At 55.6% G+C, this 17,407-nt stretch overlaps 1 protein-coding gene across 3 annotated transcripts in view; it reads left to right on the top strand.

Moving 5' to 3' along the window:
- Nucleotides 1-17,407, top strand: part of PI4KA (phosphatidylinositol 4-kinase alpha) — a gene marked incomplete at its 5' end in the record, with an annotated part of 95,569 nt that overhangs the window by 63,175 nt on the left and 14,987 nt on the right. For 2 of the 3 annotated variants that reach the window (XM_079717690.1, XM_079717691.1), the window contains 14 exons: nt 51-159; nt 488-624; nt 798-931; nt 3,200-3,282; nt 7,092-7,162; nt 7,238-7,362; nt 8,433-8,514; nt 8,667-8,750; nt 8,837-8,926; nt 9,411-9,530; nt 11,155-11,247; nt 11,681-11,837; nt 12,062-12,189; nt 17,001-17,159. In XM_079717690.1, the coding sequence (XP_079573816.1) occupies nt 51-159; nt 488-624; nt 798-931; nt 3,200-3,282; nt 7,092-7,162; nt 7,238-7,362; nt 8,433-8,514; nt 8,667-8,750; nt 8,837-8,926; nt 9,411-9,530; nt 11,155-11,247; nt 11,681-11,837; nt 12,062-12,189; nt 17,001-17,159 (1,572 nt within the window). The remainder of the gene's footprint in view (nt 1-50; nt 160-487; nt 625-797; nt 932-3,199; nt 3,283-7,091; nt 7,163-7,237; nt 7,363-8,432; nt 8,515-8,666; nt 8,751-8,836; nt 8,927-9,410; nt 9,531-11,154; nt 11,248-11,680; nt 11,838-12,061; nt 12,190-17,000; nt 17,160-17,407) is intronic. The other variant, XM_079717692.1, reaches the window with a different exon arrangement.

Genomic DNA, 17,407 nt, shown 5'->3' with positions numbered 1-17,407 from the left:
TCAGGTTCATATGCAGGTAACCACCTCTCCCTCTCTCCTCGGCCCATCAGCTCACCCGGCGGTTGCCGCCCATCAAAGAAGCGAAGCCCCGGTTGCAGAAGCTCTTCCGGGATTTCTGGCTCTATTCCGTGCTGATGGGATTCGCCGTGGAGGGGTCAGGTAGGGGACGTTTGCTGCCCCAGGGAGGACAGTGCAGCGTAAGGACCAAGGTGAGAAAGGGCCCGACCTAATGGTGCCTGTGCCCACGCACAAGACAGGCCCAGTGCGGCTGCCACCTCCTCAGGGAACACTTCCCGAAGTCGTTTAGGGTTCTTGGAACACCACATACCTTAGGGAAACCTGCCCCCATTAGGAAACAGACTCGTTTTTGTGCCACATTTTTGGGACAGTGGCTCAACCAGAGGACCCACGACTCCAGAAGCTCAGCATGGGCCCTGCCGGAGCTCTTCTCAAGCCAGGAGGCACCTCAGCCCGCGCTCTCTTGCAGGACTCTGGCCGGAAGAGTGGTACGAGGGCGTCTGTGAAATAGCCACCAAGTCCCCCCTGCTCACCTTTCCCAGCAAAGAGCCCCTGCGGTCTGTCCTCCAATACAACTCAGCCATGAAGAACGACACAGTCACCCCCGTAAGGATGCCCGCCTGCCAAAGATGGGTGGTACTGGGCAGGGTTTCGGGAAGCCCTCTGGGACAGTGAGAGCCAGTCCTGCGTGTCTGGTTCATGGGCACGGCCCTGGGGTTTGCATCTGGGGGAGCAGCCACGCCCACCCGTGCCCAAGCAGTCCTGGCATTCGTCCCCAGGCCGAGCTGAGCGAGCTCCGTAGCACCATCATCAACCTGCTGGACCCGGCCCCCGAGGTGTCCGCCCTCATCAACAAGCTGGACTTCGCCATGTCCACCTACCTTCTGTCCGTTTACCGGCTGGAGTACATGAGGTACGTGAGCTTTGCCGCCCGTACCCCCGATTGAGCTGGTTTTATGTTTGTGTTCCTTCCAGGCTTGGGCTTTTCTCAGTTCCTCCTAACAAGTAAGCTGTCTTAGAAAAACCACCCCGAACCCCTTCTGCTCTTCTCCTGTGCTTGTCCTTCCTGATCACTGGATGCCACATGTAGTAACACGCCAGGGGTCTGACGCCGGTGCCACCTCCCCGAGGGAACAGGTTCTGAGCTGTCACCAGAGCTGCCACCAACTCAGTGCAGTTGACGGGTCAGAGCCTCTGCCAGGAACCAGCCCTCTCTGAGACGCTCTAGGGCACCCCCGGGGCTGGTTCCAGGACCACATTGGAGCACAGACAGCAAACGGGAAGTGGGGGGCTGCTCCAAACAGTCCTCCGGGGCACCTGACACTTGGGACGCCTCTGCAACCACAGGGAGCTGACAGCTAGAAGCACTAACATGGATGGAGCGCCAGCCCCACAGGAGCTGCACGAGCTCCGTGCATTGACAGGCCCCCCAGCAAGCCCACAAGGTGGGCACTGTACACCCCACTTCACAGGAGGGAACCACGGCCCAGGCGCTCAAAGAAGCTGCCCAAGGTCACGGTCCCTGATTTGGCCTGAGACCCACATGGTCTCCAGGGCAGTGCCTGCTGCCTCCCTGTAAAGGGAGACTGGAAGCAGCAGCAGGACGTCCAGAGCCCAGCCGCCCACCCTGTGGACCCGCTGTGGGGGGCTGCAGGAGGACATTTGCTTAGGTCACAAGACAGGTAGAGTTAGATATAGAATAAGGTCTTTCTCAAACCGCCTAAAATGGAAAGTATTGATTCTTAAAGCGAGGGATATTTGGACAACGCCACTATTTTAACCTTTATTTGGTGCCACGAGACCCTCCAGTAGATTGGATCTTGCTTGGAAGCTTGACATATAAACCAGATGGAAGCTGTTTTGGGTGAGTGGGAGTGAGTCCTCCCCCCCTTAGTCCCCTCCTCCCGGCAGTCCCAGAGTCCCCACAGCCAAGGGAACTTTGACTTTTCTTTTTTCATTACACATTTTTTTTCAGTTGTATAAGTAATAGGAGAACATTATACAAAACCGTGGAAATAGTTAAGGGAAGAAACCCACTCTGCTCACCAGCACCATCTGTAGTGGTTAGTATCGTTCCTTCTGGTCTTTTTTTACAAAATATATTTTCAAAGAAAAACCAAGCCAAAGAAAAACCAAGCCAAACCAAAACAGCAAAAGCCTGGGTCTAATCCTGGCACGTGTAGCTCCAGGAGAGGTCTCTGGGCCCGCTTGGCCTCCAGCACCTGCAGGCAGGGCTGTGGGCTGTGTCCACTCCCCGGTGTGCCCCACAGTGACCCAGGGCTCTCGGGCGGGCTCTCTAGTTGGCGGGCGGCTCTGAGAGCCCAGCTCTCACCCGGGGCTGCCTGCCAGATCCCCTGGACTCCTGTCAGCACCGAGAAGCAGCCCTGAAGCCTTTACTCCAGAGCCTGGCTTAGATCCCAGCCGCCAGTTATCAGGAGAGCTTTCAGACAACAGCACACCTCGCCATGTGCATGAGGGCGCTGGAGAGTGTCTGCGCTTGAGCCCCCGGCTCCCGTGGATCCTTAATCTGAGAGGGTGGGTGCGGACGTCATCCACGCGCACTGCTGAGCACGCGCCTGGCTGTCTCAGTGGAGCCCCAGATGCCAGGCGCCCTGCACCGGGGCCCTGGTTCAAGCACATGCCTTCCTTTCCTTTCTCTTCCTTTTTCCCTCAAGGGTAGGGATATTGTTTTACTTGTAAAAATGTCCATGGTGCGTAAAACAGAATAGAGAAGAAAAGAATTGGATGGTAGAAAAGACGCTAAGGAGGAGAAATGCACGTCTCCGTTTGCTGGTCCTGAGTCCAGAGAGGCCCCCTGTTGCCATCTCTTAGCTTTCCCTTCTAGAAATCAGCCATGTGCTCATGCGTGTATCCCACCCGCACACAGCGGGATGTGGGATCATACCTGTTCACACCTGTCCCGCTGCACCTCGCCCTTTCCTCCCAGCCGAAAGTCTCGAATATTCTGTAACAGCACAGAGAGCTGCCTCTCATTTTGGTGGCTGTCTGATGCGCCGTTGGCTGATGGACATGCAGCTGGTGCCGTTAGGACCTTGTGCATGTGACCCTTAAAACCCCTGGCTCGCAGGGGGCGGCTGCCCTCGCAGCCTCATCCGCCCGGGCAACATTCCATCTGCCAGGGGGCCAGAGCTTCAGCCTCACTCTGAGCTGTTCCCTCTAGGGTCCTGCGCTCGACAGATCCTGACCGCTTCCAGGTAATGTTCTGCTACTTTGAGGATAAAGCTATTCAGAAAGACAAGTCTGGTAAGTTGACTTCTGCGGGCTTCTCGTAATGAACTGAGATTTAATAATGTAAAAAAGAATACTGCATCGTGTTTTCTGTCTGTGTTGAGGAAATAGTTTCATGAGGCTATGTACTACATTGGAAAGATCAGTATAAAACATTTGACCCTAAAACATATACATCTTTCTGGCTCTGCCTCTGCTGCCAGGGGCCCGAGGGCAGAAGCACTGATGCTCAGATGTGCTCCAGCCCCCAGGTTTCAGTCCCAGACACCGTCCTCTGCTGAGGGACCCTGGGCTCCTCGGACGGTCTGGATAGACCTGGGGCATCTTGTGGCCAAGGAGCAGTAGTGCTTCTCAGGCGTCTGAGGCAGGCTGAGAGGACTGAGAATCAGGCTGCAGGGGCTCCCAGCTAACAGATATCAGAATTCGAGCATGGATACAGTATTTCTATTATCTTGCTTAAAAGAAGGGCAAATATACTAGGACGTATATATCCAAATACATTAGGAGATTACATATATATTATATATGATTATATATACGATATTATACTTTTGTTTTTTCCACTAAAGTGTTTGTGAAGTAGGGACGTGTAGTTGTTTTTCTCATACAGTCAGGAAAGAGGGAGCAACAAGAAAGAGCCGCATGGTCCAGGGAGAGGCGGGGCAGCTGTGTAAGGTCACACCTGGTCTCAGAGTGACCAGCTAGGAAGGGCGCCCAGCAGGTGATGGGCAGAGACGTCCCGCGAGCAGCCTGTTAGAGGCGCTCATTAGCGGAGAGCAGAGAGCTCGCTGGGGGGTATCCCGCTCCTTGCCGTGGGGGCTCCACGCCTCAGCAGGCCTGCTACCCACAAGGAGACCCCACTCGCTACCACATGTTTCCAGCAGGCCAGGACCTGTGGGCCACATCTGATTTAAGACTGCATCCTTCTTTTCCGGGAAAGTTTCAGGATACAAAAGTCTGTGTGAAACATGAGGACTCACAAGTCCCAGGATGCAGTGTCCTCAGACCCTGGGCTCACAGGGCCTCCGTGCGACCAGTCCCAACAGGATGACACTCCCAGGGAGACAGAAGCAGAATTAACCTCTCTAGGGTATCAAAATGTGCCCATCACCAAAACCTTACTGAGGTGAACCTAAGATAAGAATAGGAATTAAAACATGAAGAGATACTAAAATTGAGGTAGCAAAGAAAAGAAATTAAATGCATGGTACTGGCACTGTTTACCAGTTTTCGTATAAGGACACTGATAAATTGTAGCATCATTGTGTTGGTCTATGTGCTGATTTATAAGGTATTTAAAAATTGAAGGGACTGAAATATTAGACCTATGCTTTAATTAAATGCTTAGAAGAATATGATGAAGTTTATAAATGTGTTTAAATATTTGATGAAATTTAGTATGCCCAATCCACAAATTTTTTAATGTTTCTCATGTAATAACGCATTTATTCAGTAAATGGTATTAGCAGTCATTTCAAGTATTCTCAGAAAAGTTTTTAAGAAACTAAACTAGTTCCTAAAATGTTAGGAAGAAATTATTCATGAAGTTATGTTACAGAATCTTTTTAAACAAATATTGTTTTTATTGATTGATTGCAAAAGAATTAGCTTTTCAGATTCAATGAACAGTGTTTTACTATTCTTTTTTTTTTTTTTTTTTTTTTTTTTTTTTTTTTTTTTTTTGCGGTATGTGGGCCTCTCACTGTTGTGGCCTCTCCCGTTGCGGAGCACAGGCTCCGGACACGCAGGCTCAATGGCCATGGCTCATGGGCCAAGCCGCTCCGCGGCATGTGGGATCCTCCCAGACCGGGGCACGAACCCGTGTCCCCTGCATCGGCAGGCGGACTCTCAACCACTGCGCCACCAGGGAAGCCCTGTTTTACTATTCTTAAAGGCATTTTTTTGAATCATGCTTTCTGAAATTTGCTGGAGTCAATGGACACATACCTGCAGATATTCCCCAGTCTGAACAGATTATTCAATGGATTTACTCTTTTTTACACATTCTCCTAATTTACTCTCCAAGTGCCCTTGGATGGATGATTTTTTTTTTTTTTACAAGCATCCTTGATTTGCTAGATCCACAAAGGTCTGGTTGATTAACAGTGTGGGAAAATGTTTTGAGGAATGCTGAGTGATGATTCTAAGGTTAATAAATTTGGCATTGATACAGTTAGTAGTGAGAAGTCTTGGGACTTCCCTGGTGGCACAGTGGATAGGACTCCGAGCTCCCAGGGGGGAGGGGTTCGATGCAGGGGGCCCGGGTTCGACCCCTGGTCAGGGAACTAGATCCTGCATGCATGCCGCAACTAAGAGTTTGCATGGCGCAACTAAGGAGCCTGCCTGCCACAACTAAGGAGCCTGTGAGCCACACCTAAGGAGCCAGTGAGCCGCAACTAAGGAGCCCAACTGCTGCAACTAAGACCTGGCGCAACCAAATAAATAAATAAAAATGAATAAATTAAAAAAAAAAAAAAACAAGTAGTGAGGAGTCCTTCCCACGCCAGCGCCATCAGCACACTGATGGCTCGAGCAGCTTGTTCTTGCCAGTGGAGAACTAACTCCCAGGTGTCTTGGGTACCATTTTTTGCTTCTGTTGAAAAATCAGTCCTTGGAGAAATCTTTTGAGAAATCACCCCAGGGACTGTGAGGTGCTGCTCCATGTGACCCTGCACAACATTCCAGAGGTTGGTTTGACTCCTGTGGGGCTGGCGAGGAAGGACAGTGGGGGGCCCAGAAGCCCCCTCCGCTGGCAGCACAGGGATGGCCACCAACCGTCCTAGCTACACAGGGTGTGTCGTGGAGGACGCGTTGGTGTTTTCTCACAGTTCTCTCGCCAACACTGCGGTTCTCCCACTGTTGTTTTTAAAACTCTGCTCTACCCCATCAGCACTGAGCACACCCAGTGCCCAGATCTTGGTCTCAGAACACTGTTCTCCAGTAAAAGGAACCCGGGCTCTGTGGAGGAATGGTGACTCTAGGGAGAGCTGGGGCAGGGAGAGTATAGGCTGAGCCCAGGGTGCCTTGCAGGGCCAGAAAGCAAGGTCACGCTGAAACAAGAGGAAAAAGAGAGAAGGAGAAGGTGGGGAGGTGTGTCGAAGGGCCCAGGAGCCGACCAGAGGGAGCAGCCACACAAATGATGAGCGTCAGTGAGTCCCTACTGACTAGACGGTTGAATAAATAAAACACGGGGAGGGACATGCCTTCAGGTGGAATTCCAGTTGCTAAAAGGAGAAAGAATGCGGAAGATAGAAAATGTCGACAAGAACCAGAGGGACAGCTGCCGCAGAACACACTGATAGATGGTTTCCAGGAGAAGTGGGGGGCTCTGCACAGCTTGACGTGTACAGGTTCTCGGGAGCCGCTGCCCCCCTCCCCGGCCCCAGAGTGAGGGCTGGACCTGGGGACTCGCATCTGAGGGTAGAGGGAGCATTCAGGGCCAGCCCACCAGTGATGGGGGCACCAACTTCACCCTCCCCCCATAAGATGCGACCAGGAGGGCATTTCACCTAAAATCCCACGAGCTTGGTCCAAGCATGAGCGAGCATCACACACACCTTGATTGAGGGACACCTTACAAGATGCCTGTGCCCTTCAGAAGTGGGGAGGACAGAAAGACTGGAACAGCCCAAGGAATCAGCACAGACTACTGGGCTCAGAGCCGTTCTGAGCGGATGCCAAGGGGTGCCCTGGACTGGGTCCCGGGACAGAAAGTGGGCCATGGGGGGAAATGCAAGTAAAGCCGAGAGTTTGGGGGACAGTGTTGTATCAGCAATAGATGAAACGGTGGTCCCCTCCGCTGATGCCCTGCCCTCCTGTTGCAGGGATGATGCAGTGCGTGATCGCCGTTGCCGACAAGGTGTTTGACGCCTTCCTGAACATGATGGCGGATAAAGTAAGCCTTGTTGGAGCGCCAGCGCACGCCTGCCGGGGCCATGCGGGGCCTGCAACCTGTCTCTTCTGAATCCAGGCCAAGACCAAGGAGAACGAGGAGGAGCTGGAGCGCCATGCGCAGTTCTTGCTGGTGAACTTCAACCACATCCATAAGCGCATCCGGAGGGTGGCCGACAAGTACCTGTCTGGGCTGGTGGACAAGTGAGCTCGGTTTCCTTCTGGTGCTGTGTGTGTGTTCACGTGTGTGCACATGTTTGCATTGTGTGTGCATGTTTGTGTGCATATGTTTGTGTGCACACATCTAGATTTGGGATGCAGGGAAGGGTCGACCCTGCATCATCAGTACAGAGAAAAGTGGACTCAGAGTCACAGCTCTCAAAGGGCGGGGCAGCCCCCACAGGACGTTGGCAAGTGAGGAGTCAGTGGCCTAACCCTCCCCTGTTCAGAGTGGTCGGTGCTACTTAGAGCACATCTCCTGACCTGGTGTCACGTCCCTGTTCTCCGGATCCCACCCTCCCTGCTGCAGGGCTCTGGGCTTGCTCTGGGACGCTCACGGCCATCATAAGTGCTGTCTCCCAGCCCAGGGCCCGGCCAGAGGACCTGGTGGAATTAGTTTCTCCCAGGCCCTTAGGAGGAGGAGCGCTCACCCTGAGCTGGTTCCACCCTGGGCTTTCCTTGCTGTGTTGGGAGGCACGGCAGGCTCGTGGAACGGGCCCTCCCAGGTGAGGGCCCTCACGGTGGGCTGGGCCGGCCTCAGTGCACTGCCATGCCGGGCCTGCCTGCAGCTCCCGCAGGCATCCCCGGAGCCTGCAGCAGACACCATGTGCCCATCCAGGTAGGGCCGGAGGGCGTGTCTGAGCCAGGCCACCGAGCCTGCAGCCTGCTCCCCTTGGCCCAGGGCCACCCGCTTTGAGCAGCGGGAGGTTTTCAGTGGTAAACACTGCAGTGCTACACAAGCCACGGTTGTGGAACTGTGGAAACGGCGGGCCGGCTATGTTACACACAGATTTTCTATTGTGTGGAGGGTCGGCATCCCCAGCCCCCCATTGTTCGAGGGTCACCTGTCCTGCCATGTTCCACGTGAGGGTACGGGCCCTGGTTGAAAACAGGGAGGATCCCTGTGGGGAGCAGGGAGTGGTCTGGCCTGCGCATAACCAAGATGATGGGGCCGGGGTGGCCGGGGCTGGGCAGCAGGAGGGGGGAGGGGCCTTAAGGAGCACAGTTCCTTGGACAGGTGGCTTCTGGGCCCTGAGAGGTGGCTCTGGGTGCAGGTTCCCCCACTTGCTCTGGAGCGGGACGGTGCTGAAGACCATGCTGGACATCCTGCAGACCCTGTCGCTGTCGCTGAGCGCCGTGAGTACCCCACCCACCCTTGTGAGCCTAGCTTATGCCACAAGCGGTGAATGGGGGGTTGAGGGGCTCCCATCACAGATGGGAGGGGTGGGGGAAGGGAGGGAGGTGCTGCGCAGGGACCTGCTTTGGAAGAGGGACCTGTGTGCTTTCAGGATATTCACAAGGACCAGCCTTACTACGACATTCCGGACACCCCCTATCGCATTACCGTTCCTGACACCTGCGAAGCGCGAGAGGTGGGCCGGGGGTTCGAACTTCACCTGGGGACATGGTCCAGCCCTGTGCTCACTAAGCTCTGACAGCCCGGCGCACCCTCTTCCAGAGCATCGTCAAGGACTTCGCTGCACGCTGTGCGATGATCCTGCAGGAGGCCATGAAGTGGGCGCCCACGGTCACCAAGTCTCACCTACAGGTACTTTCTTGAAATTATCAAAAAGCATCCTGGGGAGCTCCTTCCCAGCCGTGCAGAGAGCTGTACCCAGACAGCATGCTGGAAATACCGACAGCACTGGTGTGAACTAGCAGACCAGGGACACTGGTCCAGGCCCAGGGTAATGGGACACCCTGTGGGGCGAGCATGCTGGTCAGGGGCCAGGAGGGCAGGTGCGGTGGGACTGGGGGGCGGGCCCAGGGGAGCCGACTGCTTATGGTAGGTAGGACTAGGGGTGCATGCCGGCTGGGCGAGGGTGGCATGGCCAGGGGCCCGGCAGGCCAGCAGGAACAGTGGCTGCCTCTGGCTCTGGTCCCAAGGGAGTGGCAGCCCGGGTGGAGCCATCTCTTCAGTGGATCAGGGCGGGTGACGCCAGCCTTAGAGCCAGGGTTCCCTCCCCCACCTCACACATGCTGCACAAGGCTTGCTTTTACCTTTAAAATAACACGGCGCTTCCCCCTCTCAGGAATACCTGAACAAACACCAGAACTGGGTGTCGGGGCTGTCACAGCACACGGGGCTGGCCATGGCCACCGAGAGCATCCTTCAGTTTGCCAGCTACAACAAGCAGAACACCACCCTTGGGGTACGTGTGCCTCTGGGGAGCGGGGTCTCCATCAGCCGTGGAAGCCCTGCCCCCACGTGGGGAGCTTGCAGTGTCTGCGGCAGACCCCCGGCTCGGGGGAGCTGCTCACCGTGTTTCTGACGGAGCTCTAAGGTTGATCCTTTATCAGGATCAGGTCTACAATGGACGAAGTGTCCTGCTGGACACGGTCAGCACGTTTTATGGTCATGCTCCCCTGGCCGTCCATTGGACCGAGCCGCACCCCACGTCCTTGGCTTCATCTCGTTCTGCTTGAGGTTCTTTGAGGGGCAGCACGTGCGCTGAGGGGTTCCCTCTGAACCAGATCAGAGACTCGCCTCAAATCTGGTGGTTGGCAGCAGTGGCCTGTCCAGCAGTGGTGCGATTTGGCGTCTCCCAACCCTGGGGCCCAGTGCAGGGCCTCTGCGGTCCGTGGGAGCCCAGGTGGCCACATGCACCTCTGTGCTGACCGTTCTGGGGTCAGGGGAGGCCAGGCGCCCAGGTGGGAAGGGAGGCGCCCCTTAGGCAGGCTGAGAACGCAGGCAGAGGCCAGCAGGGCTCGGTCCTGGTCTGAGGTGATGTTGCCTAAAAGATTTCAGGATTTTTCCACAGAAAAGTAGATTTAGGTTAGGTTTTTCCCTTTCCTGTTGCTCAGGAGGGAAGGACCATTTTTACCTTGTGTTTTGATCGCCGGTTGTTGGGGGACCCTGGCCCTAGAGCCCCTGCCCTGCAGAAGGTGCAGCCTGTGGCCTGGCTGACCTCTCCGCCCAGAGGGGAGTGGACTGGGGACTGATTCGGGGCACAGGAGCGGGGTCAGAGAGATGCAAGGGAGGGTCTGGCAGCTCTGGGTCCCTCAGGACTGTGCTCAGCCTGGTGAGAGGACCCTGTGTCCCCACTTCCTGGGGAGCAGGCCGAGGTCAGGGACAGTGAGTGGCAGAGCCAGTTTCCCACACATGCCTGCTCCAGGCCACTGTCTCCAAAAAATGTAATGCACTCTCAGGTCACCTTTTTAAAAATGAACCAGCTTAAAATTTTTATGAGAAAACCGCGTATTTTTTGTTTGTGGTTCAGTTTTACTCAGTTTATATCTTTTCCCCTGACCTTCTTTCCCCCCACTCCTACCACCCCAAAATAAAAAGTTGCCCAAAACCGCAGCACCTGAGGATTGGTTGTCTCCAGTAGTGTCCGTGTATGACGACTGGCTGTGCTGGTGTGTAGGCAACGGAGCTGAAGGGACAGTATGAGGTGGCCCTGGGGACACTGGGCAGGTCCAGCTGGAGGAGGGGCCTGGAGGGGTGGGCAGACTTGAGAGGCGAGGCCAAGGCAGGGGAAGTGGGGGCCGTGTGAGCCGAGGTCCCTTCCCAGTGTGGGCAGCCACACCATTGGGGGTGAAGTAGCTGGTCATGGAGCAAAGCTGTAGTCCCAGCTGCCTTCCGGAGATGTTTCAGAGTAAAATGTTTAAAACTGTTTTCCATGTGACCTGGCAGACCCCAGAGCGTGTTTAGAGGTGTTTCATTTTATTCACTTGCCATCGCTGGAGATTTTAATAACCCGGGTCTGAGCATGACAGCCTCACTGCACTGGGCTTTGGCCACGAGGGTGTGCAGTCACTGTTCTGTCTCTGCAGGCGACTCAGCTCACGGAGCGGCCAGCCTGCGTGAAGAAGGACTACTCCAACTTCATGGCATCCCTCAACCTGCGCAACCGCTACGCAGGCGAGGTAGCCGCCCGCCGGGTCGGGGCCCTCGAGCGTCCTCTCCTTCCTGGTGGGGGCGGGAGGTCTGTCTTGGGGGGAAGGTTTGGTTCTTGGAAGGAGTGGGAGCTCCTCTCTAGTCAAGTCTTATGAATAAGAGAGCAACACCTTTCTTGGGAAAAAAAGTAGTGTCCGACTAAAGAAGCGCACGGCTGATCTTGTTCAGCCCACGTGCAGGCAGCTCTGCTGTAGCTCAGTGTTGGATCCAGACGCCAGGGCCGGGTCCCGGCCCTCGGGGACTGTCCAGAATGGTGGGAGCAGCACTTGTTTCTAGAGGAGGAGTTCCGGGGCACCGTGCACGGTGGCGGCAGCACCCAGACGAGCCTGTCACTCCACGTGGGCAACGAAGCCCCATGGTCAGGGTGGCCAGGCCACATGCACCTCCGCTGACCTTCCACAGGTGTACGGGATGATCCGCTTCTCAGATGCCACAGGCCAGACGTCTGACCTGAACAAGATGATGGTCCAGGAGCTGAAGGCAGCGTTGGGCGTGGGTGACCCTCAGCACTACACAGAGGCCATGTTCAAGCTGACGGCCATGCTCATCAGCAGCAAAGGTACCGCCCAGGCCTGGGCCACCTTGCTGTCCCAGGGAGCGAGTCTTGGCCACGCAGAGAGCGTGCGCTCCCCCGGGAGATCCCTGCGGCATCACGCACAGGACTGGGTTGGGGCTGTAAATAAAAGGCCAGCACTGTTCCGGCCGGTGCCAACTGTCCTGCTGACCCAGGGAGGCTGTGGGTCGACCCGTTGGGGCCTCTGAACAGCATACATTTGGTTCCAGACTGTGACCCGCAGCTCCTCCATCACCTGTGCTGGGGTCCCCTCCAGATGTTCAACGAGCACGGCATGGAGACGGCCCTGGCCTGCTGGGAGTGGCTGCTGGCCGGCAAGAACGGAGTGGAAGTGCCGGTAAGACGCCGGCTGCAGGCAGCTGTGGGGTGAGAGGTGGAGAGCCAGTCCTGGCCCCTTGGATGACAAGCATGGAGACCCCGGGAAAGCCCCTCACCCTCCAGGGCCTCATATGTAAGCAAGACTGTGATATTAAAGCCTGCCCACAGGACTGTCACTGGGACCAGAGGGAGTGTGTTAAAGGACCCAGTGGTGCTTGAAGCTGTTATTTTTCCAAAGCTCGGCAGGGGGAGCCATTTCTCCGGGAGTGGACGCTTGTGTTTATCCACAGTGACCCGCGTCCTACCTGCCGACTCTGGGACAGCAGCCCTCCTGCTGGAGGGGGCCCACGGGGAGGGTCTACACACCCTTTCAGCTGATGGGATGAACACCTAAGAACAGATTTATTTTTCAAAGATCCCATTAATTTTCACGGTAATGGGATTTGACATGTTTTTTCTGAGTTTCTTAAGATAATGAGATAAGTGGTCAGAAGGAGTGTTCTGTGTTTTTTGCCCCTGAGGGTCAGCTGGATAACTTCCAAGGATGGAACTGGAGTGTTACAGGCGTGGAGGTGGCCGTAGTCGTACCTCCTCACGGAGTTTGTGTCCAGCTCACGGTGGTGGGCGTCTGTGGAGGGGCCAAATCAGGTGTGTGGGGGAGCAGAGGCACTGGCCCCTGCCCCCCAGCAGGGAAGTCGGTTGGGTCCGGACTCTCACCCAGCTGGCTGTGCTGTCCTCAGGGTTCCAGGGCAGGTCCCAGCCTGTGTGTCGAGGGTGATGGCAAGGGGTCTGCGCAGAGTCTTTGTGAAGATGAGCCGACCTGGTCCACCTCATGGCGGCTGTTGTCACTGCAGGGCAGGGGCTCCTCAGTCACAGCTACGTCCCGCCCTGTCAGGACCCGTGCGTGTATTGTCTTCATCTGTGTTCACTGCTGTGTGTGATACACGCCTTGTAACAGTGCTGTTTGTGTTGTCAAATGCTTTTCCTAAGCCTTGTGGGTGTTCCCAGACCGTTTCGCATCCTCACGTACCTCTGTAAGCCTGGGTCTGTAGTTCTCCTCAGCGCTTCCTGGGCTGCAGGTGGCGGGAGTGAACTTGCAACCTCGTTCACCTTCATCTCGTGCTTTGGCTGTTCTTCCTGGGTCTGTGGTCCTAAGTTGCCTTTGGCATGTTACACACATCTATCATCTGTTGGCTTGCATTGTTCCTGGGAAGAAATCCACAAATTATCATCCTTTCTCAGTATGTGCTATTGTTTGTTTTACCTTTTAGCTATTCTTAGGTTTTTTTAATCTTCGATTTTTAATAGTTTGACTCTGTTGTGCTTGGGTGTGGTTTTCTGTGTATTTTATGTTGGGATTCCTTGAACTTCCTAAATTTAGAGATGTCAGGTTTTTCATCAGACTTGGAAAGTTTCAGGCCAGTATTTCATTAAATATGTTTTTTACCTGGTTCGCCCCTTCTCACTTGGGCTCCAGGGACGCCTGTGGTGCAGACGTTGTGACGATGGCAGTGTCCAAGGGTTGTCAGCATTCCCTTGGGTGGTTTTCATTCTTTCTCTCGCTTTGGCCCATTTTCATTGGCCTCCTTCCAGTTCCCTGGTACTTCCTCCTCCCTTATTCATTCTGTTCTTAAACCTTTATTTTTTTTGCGGTACGCGGGCCTCTCACTGTTGTGGCCTCTCCCATTGCGGAGCACAGGCTCCGGACACGCAGGCCCAGCAGCCATGGCACACGGGCCTAGCCGCTCCGCAGCATGTGGGATCTTCCCGGACCGGGGCACGAACCCGTGTCCCCTGCATCGGCAGGCGGACTCTCAACCACTGCGCCACCAGGGAAGGCTGTTAAACCATTTTTAATGTATTTTATTTCAGATATCGTAATCCTCAGATCTAGGATTTCAGTTTCTTTTTTGTACTTTGTATTTCTTTCCTGAGAATCTCTGTATCTTCACCTTTTCTTTCTATTTTTTCTGGTAAATCTCTAAACATATTTATGATAATTACTTGAAAATCCTTATCTGGTCGGTTAGTTCTAGCATCAGGGTCATCTGTGTTCAAGTTTGTGACCGTGGACCTGACACTGTGTTTAGAAAAACAGTGGAGACTGAGGGGCCCTGCTGCTTTATCTTCTCCTTGTGCCTGGTGGCTGAAGTGAAGGCCGCACCCCCGAGGGGCTCATCTTGGCGAGAAGGATAGGTTCTTCCTGCTTTACATCACACCTTCACATCTTTCTTTTTTCTTTTTTTTTTTTTTGGCTGCGTTTGGGCTTTGTTGCTGCGCGCGGGCTTTTCTCTAGTTGCGGTGAGCAGGGGCTACTCTTTGTTGAAGTGCATGGGCTTCTCATTGCAGTGGCTTGTCTTGTTGTGGAGCACGGGCTCTAGGTGCGCGGGCTTCAGTAGTTGTGGCGTGCAGGTTCAGTAGTTGTGGCTCACAGGCTCTAAAGCGCAGGCTCAGTAGTTGTGCACAGGCTTAGTTGCTCCGCAGCATGTGGGATGTTACCAGACCAGGGATCGAACCTGTGTCCCCTGCATTGGCAGGTAGATTCTTAACCACTGAGCCACCAGGGAAGTCCCCAAGGAGGGGTTTTTATGCCAAGCAAATTGCTCTGTCATTTGGGGTCTGTCAGACTCCAGTCTGTCCGCTGCCTCTGCCATCATCAGTAGCTCGGCTGGCTTGAGGTTTCGGCCTTGGCAGGTCCGTCCACCACTCATGCCAGACCTAGTGCTGGCCCTGGGCTGTTGGGCTTATCCTTCCCAGGGAAATGTGATCTCTCTCTGGAAAGCAGCTCTTGGCAGCTCTTCACCTGCCCTCCTCAACAGCCTGACAGCTATGTGTGGGTTTGGTGTCACCAAGCTCTTGCTGTTGGCTCAGGGCTGAAGGCTGTCTGTCTCCCTGCTCCTGGCCTCTGCAAGGACCTGCTGTCCAGGCCCAGCTATGCCCCACACCCCAAAGTGGGGGCCGTTCCCCTATATTTCTATGTCTTTAGTATCATTGCATCCTGGTCTTTTGTTTTTTCTATTATCTGCTAATGTTTGCTGGTTATGGAGCAGTTGGAAGGTATGAGCACAAAGAAGAAAACAAAAATCATCTATAGCCCCAACTCAGAGGCAGGTGCTGCTGGAGTCTTTTGCATTCGTGGGGAGATAAAGCGTGAGCAATCTTATTGGTCTCGTATAGCACGGGGGTCTGGGCCTTCGTTTCACTGAGACAGGAAGGAGTTCTGGTCCCCTGGTTCTCTAACCCGTAACAAGTGCACAGGCCCAGACTGTCCCCCACCGTCCTGCAGTCTGTAAACGCCCAGACAAAATCCTCATGGCCCTCTCTGCCCACCGACACTCCACGGCGAGCCTTAGCAAATCCTGTCAGGTCTACCTTTTATCTTTAAAGCATCTTCAGAATCTGGCCACCTCCCAGCAGCCTGGCCCAGCCTCCCGTCTCTCCCCTGCACTTGGAGACAACCCAGCCCCTGCTTTCCCCCTGGGCCCCTCCACCTTCTCTACACAGAGAAGCCAGGAAAATGGGTCAGATCAGGACCTTCCCGCGCCCGGACCTGTCTATGCTGCTTGTGCTCACGCAGAGCAGAGGCGGACGGTGTCTGACCAGCAAGGCCCCTCTGCCCCCTGTTGCTGCCACAGGCACCCTGCGATCCTTGCTGTCCCGGCCCCAGTGGGCTCTTGCTTTAGACTGTGGGTGCCGGTCCCTCCCTGGCAGTGCTGTCCCCAGACAGGTTTTCTCCAGGGCTGGTCTGAGCTGTGCCCTCCGCCTGGGGTCTCCCCAGCCGCCCTCCCTGAAACGCCGCCATGCTGTCCCCGCTTCCCTTCACGGCTGTTTGCCCCCAGCAGAGAGCGCCGTGTAGTCTGTAGGCTCCTTCTACTCGGCCTGGACCTGAGTTGTGTTTGTTCACACTCGTGCCCCGAGCCTGGAAGGCAGGCCCTGGCCAAGGTGGCGACCAAGACGGGGGGACAAATGGTGGGTAGGCAACCTGGCAGGCTGCTCCCTTACTCTCCACCCTGCAACACGTTTGGCTGCAGGGGCGACCGCCGGGCGACCATCCTTGTGTCGTGGACGGGCTCCTGTCTGCGCTGGACTCTGTCCTCACCTCATGGCCTCCAGATGGCTTCTGTGCCTGCAGGCAGGGAGGAGGGCAGAGGCGAGCGTCACCTCCCTGCCTTCTTCCTCAGGGCTGCCCTGACTCCCACTGCTCACTGCTGCTAACGAGTGGGCGAGGGGACCGGAGACTGGCCGCCTGGCACCCTGAGCAGCCATGGAATGGGAGGAGGGGTGGGGTCCACGCGTCCCCGCAGGGGCTCTGGATGCCCTGGAAGGAGCCGCTGGCTATTGTCAGGCCACAGAGGCTGCGCCCCTGCGAACCCCTCGCCCAGGCTGGTGGGGTCACAGGCTCCACTTGGCCCCCACAGTTCTTCCCTGAGCCTGGTTAGCGGCATAAAGGTGTCGTGCAGGGTCCCTGGGGGTGGAGAGGAGGAACTGGGTTCTGGAGCCTGCCACCCCCTGCCACTGCCAGCCCAGAGGCCCTGAGCAGGCAGCCTCCCCTGGGTGGTTTCCAGGCAGTGCTGTCACGGGTGGGCTGCACCACAAAGCAGGACACACTCCTGGCTGTGGTCCAGGAGGGGCTTCTGGTGAAAAAAGGCTGGAAAGTGGGATCATGGGGAGATCTTAGTGATTTTTTTTTTCTTCTTACCTTCCTCGGTTTTCTAAATTTTGTTCAATGAGCATATATTCCTTTTATGATTAAAAAAACAAAACCAAACCAAAAGAACAGCAAGCCTCTTTCTGCGCCCCACAGAGGGGCTAACGCCTGCATTCTTGCAGTTCATGCGGGAGATGGCGGGGGCCTGGCAGATGACAGTGGAGCAGAAGTTTGGCCTGTTTTCTGCGGAGATAAAGGAAGCAGACCCCCTGGCTGCGTCGGAAGCCAGTCAGCCCAAACCCTGTGCCCCTGAGGTGACCCCTCACTGCATCTGGATCGATGTACGTGCCCCCCTGGCTCCCCTATGCTCCACCCACTCTTCCCCAGGGTCGGGGGCTGCCCTGGGACTCGAGGTTGAAGACTGCCCCACCTGGGGGGTAGCTGGCCCATCTCTCTCCCCAGGCCCCGCCGGTCTCTTCCCGCTGCCCCACAGACCCCACCTGCCCTCCTGTGGGCCTGAGCCCCTCCTTGGCAGGCAGTGGTGGCTCCAGGGTGGGCGGCCACCTGGCCCCGCCAGCAGCATGGCCCT

Source organism: Hyperoodon ampullatus, assembly GCF_949752795.1.
Source record: "Hyperoodon ampullatus genome assembly, chromosome: 13".
NCBI classification, from domain to species: domain Eukaryota; kingdom Metazoa; phylum Chordata; class Mammalia; order Artiodactyla; family Ziphiidae; genus Hyperoodon; species Hyperoodon ampullatus.
This window is presented reverse-complemented; position numbering and strand designations above follow the sequence as displayed.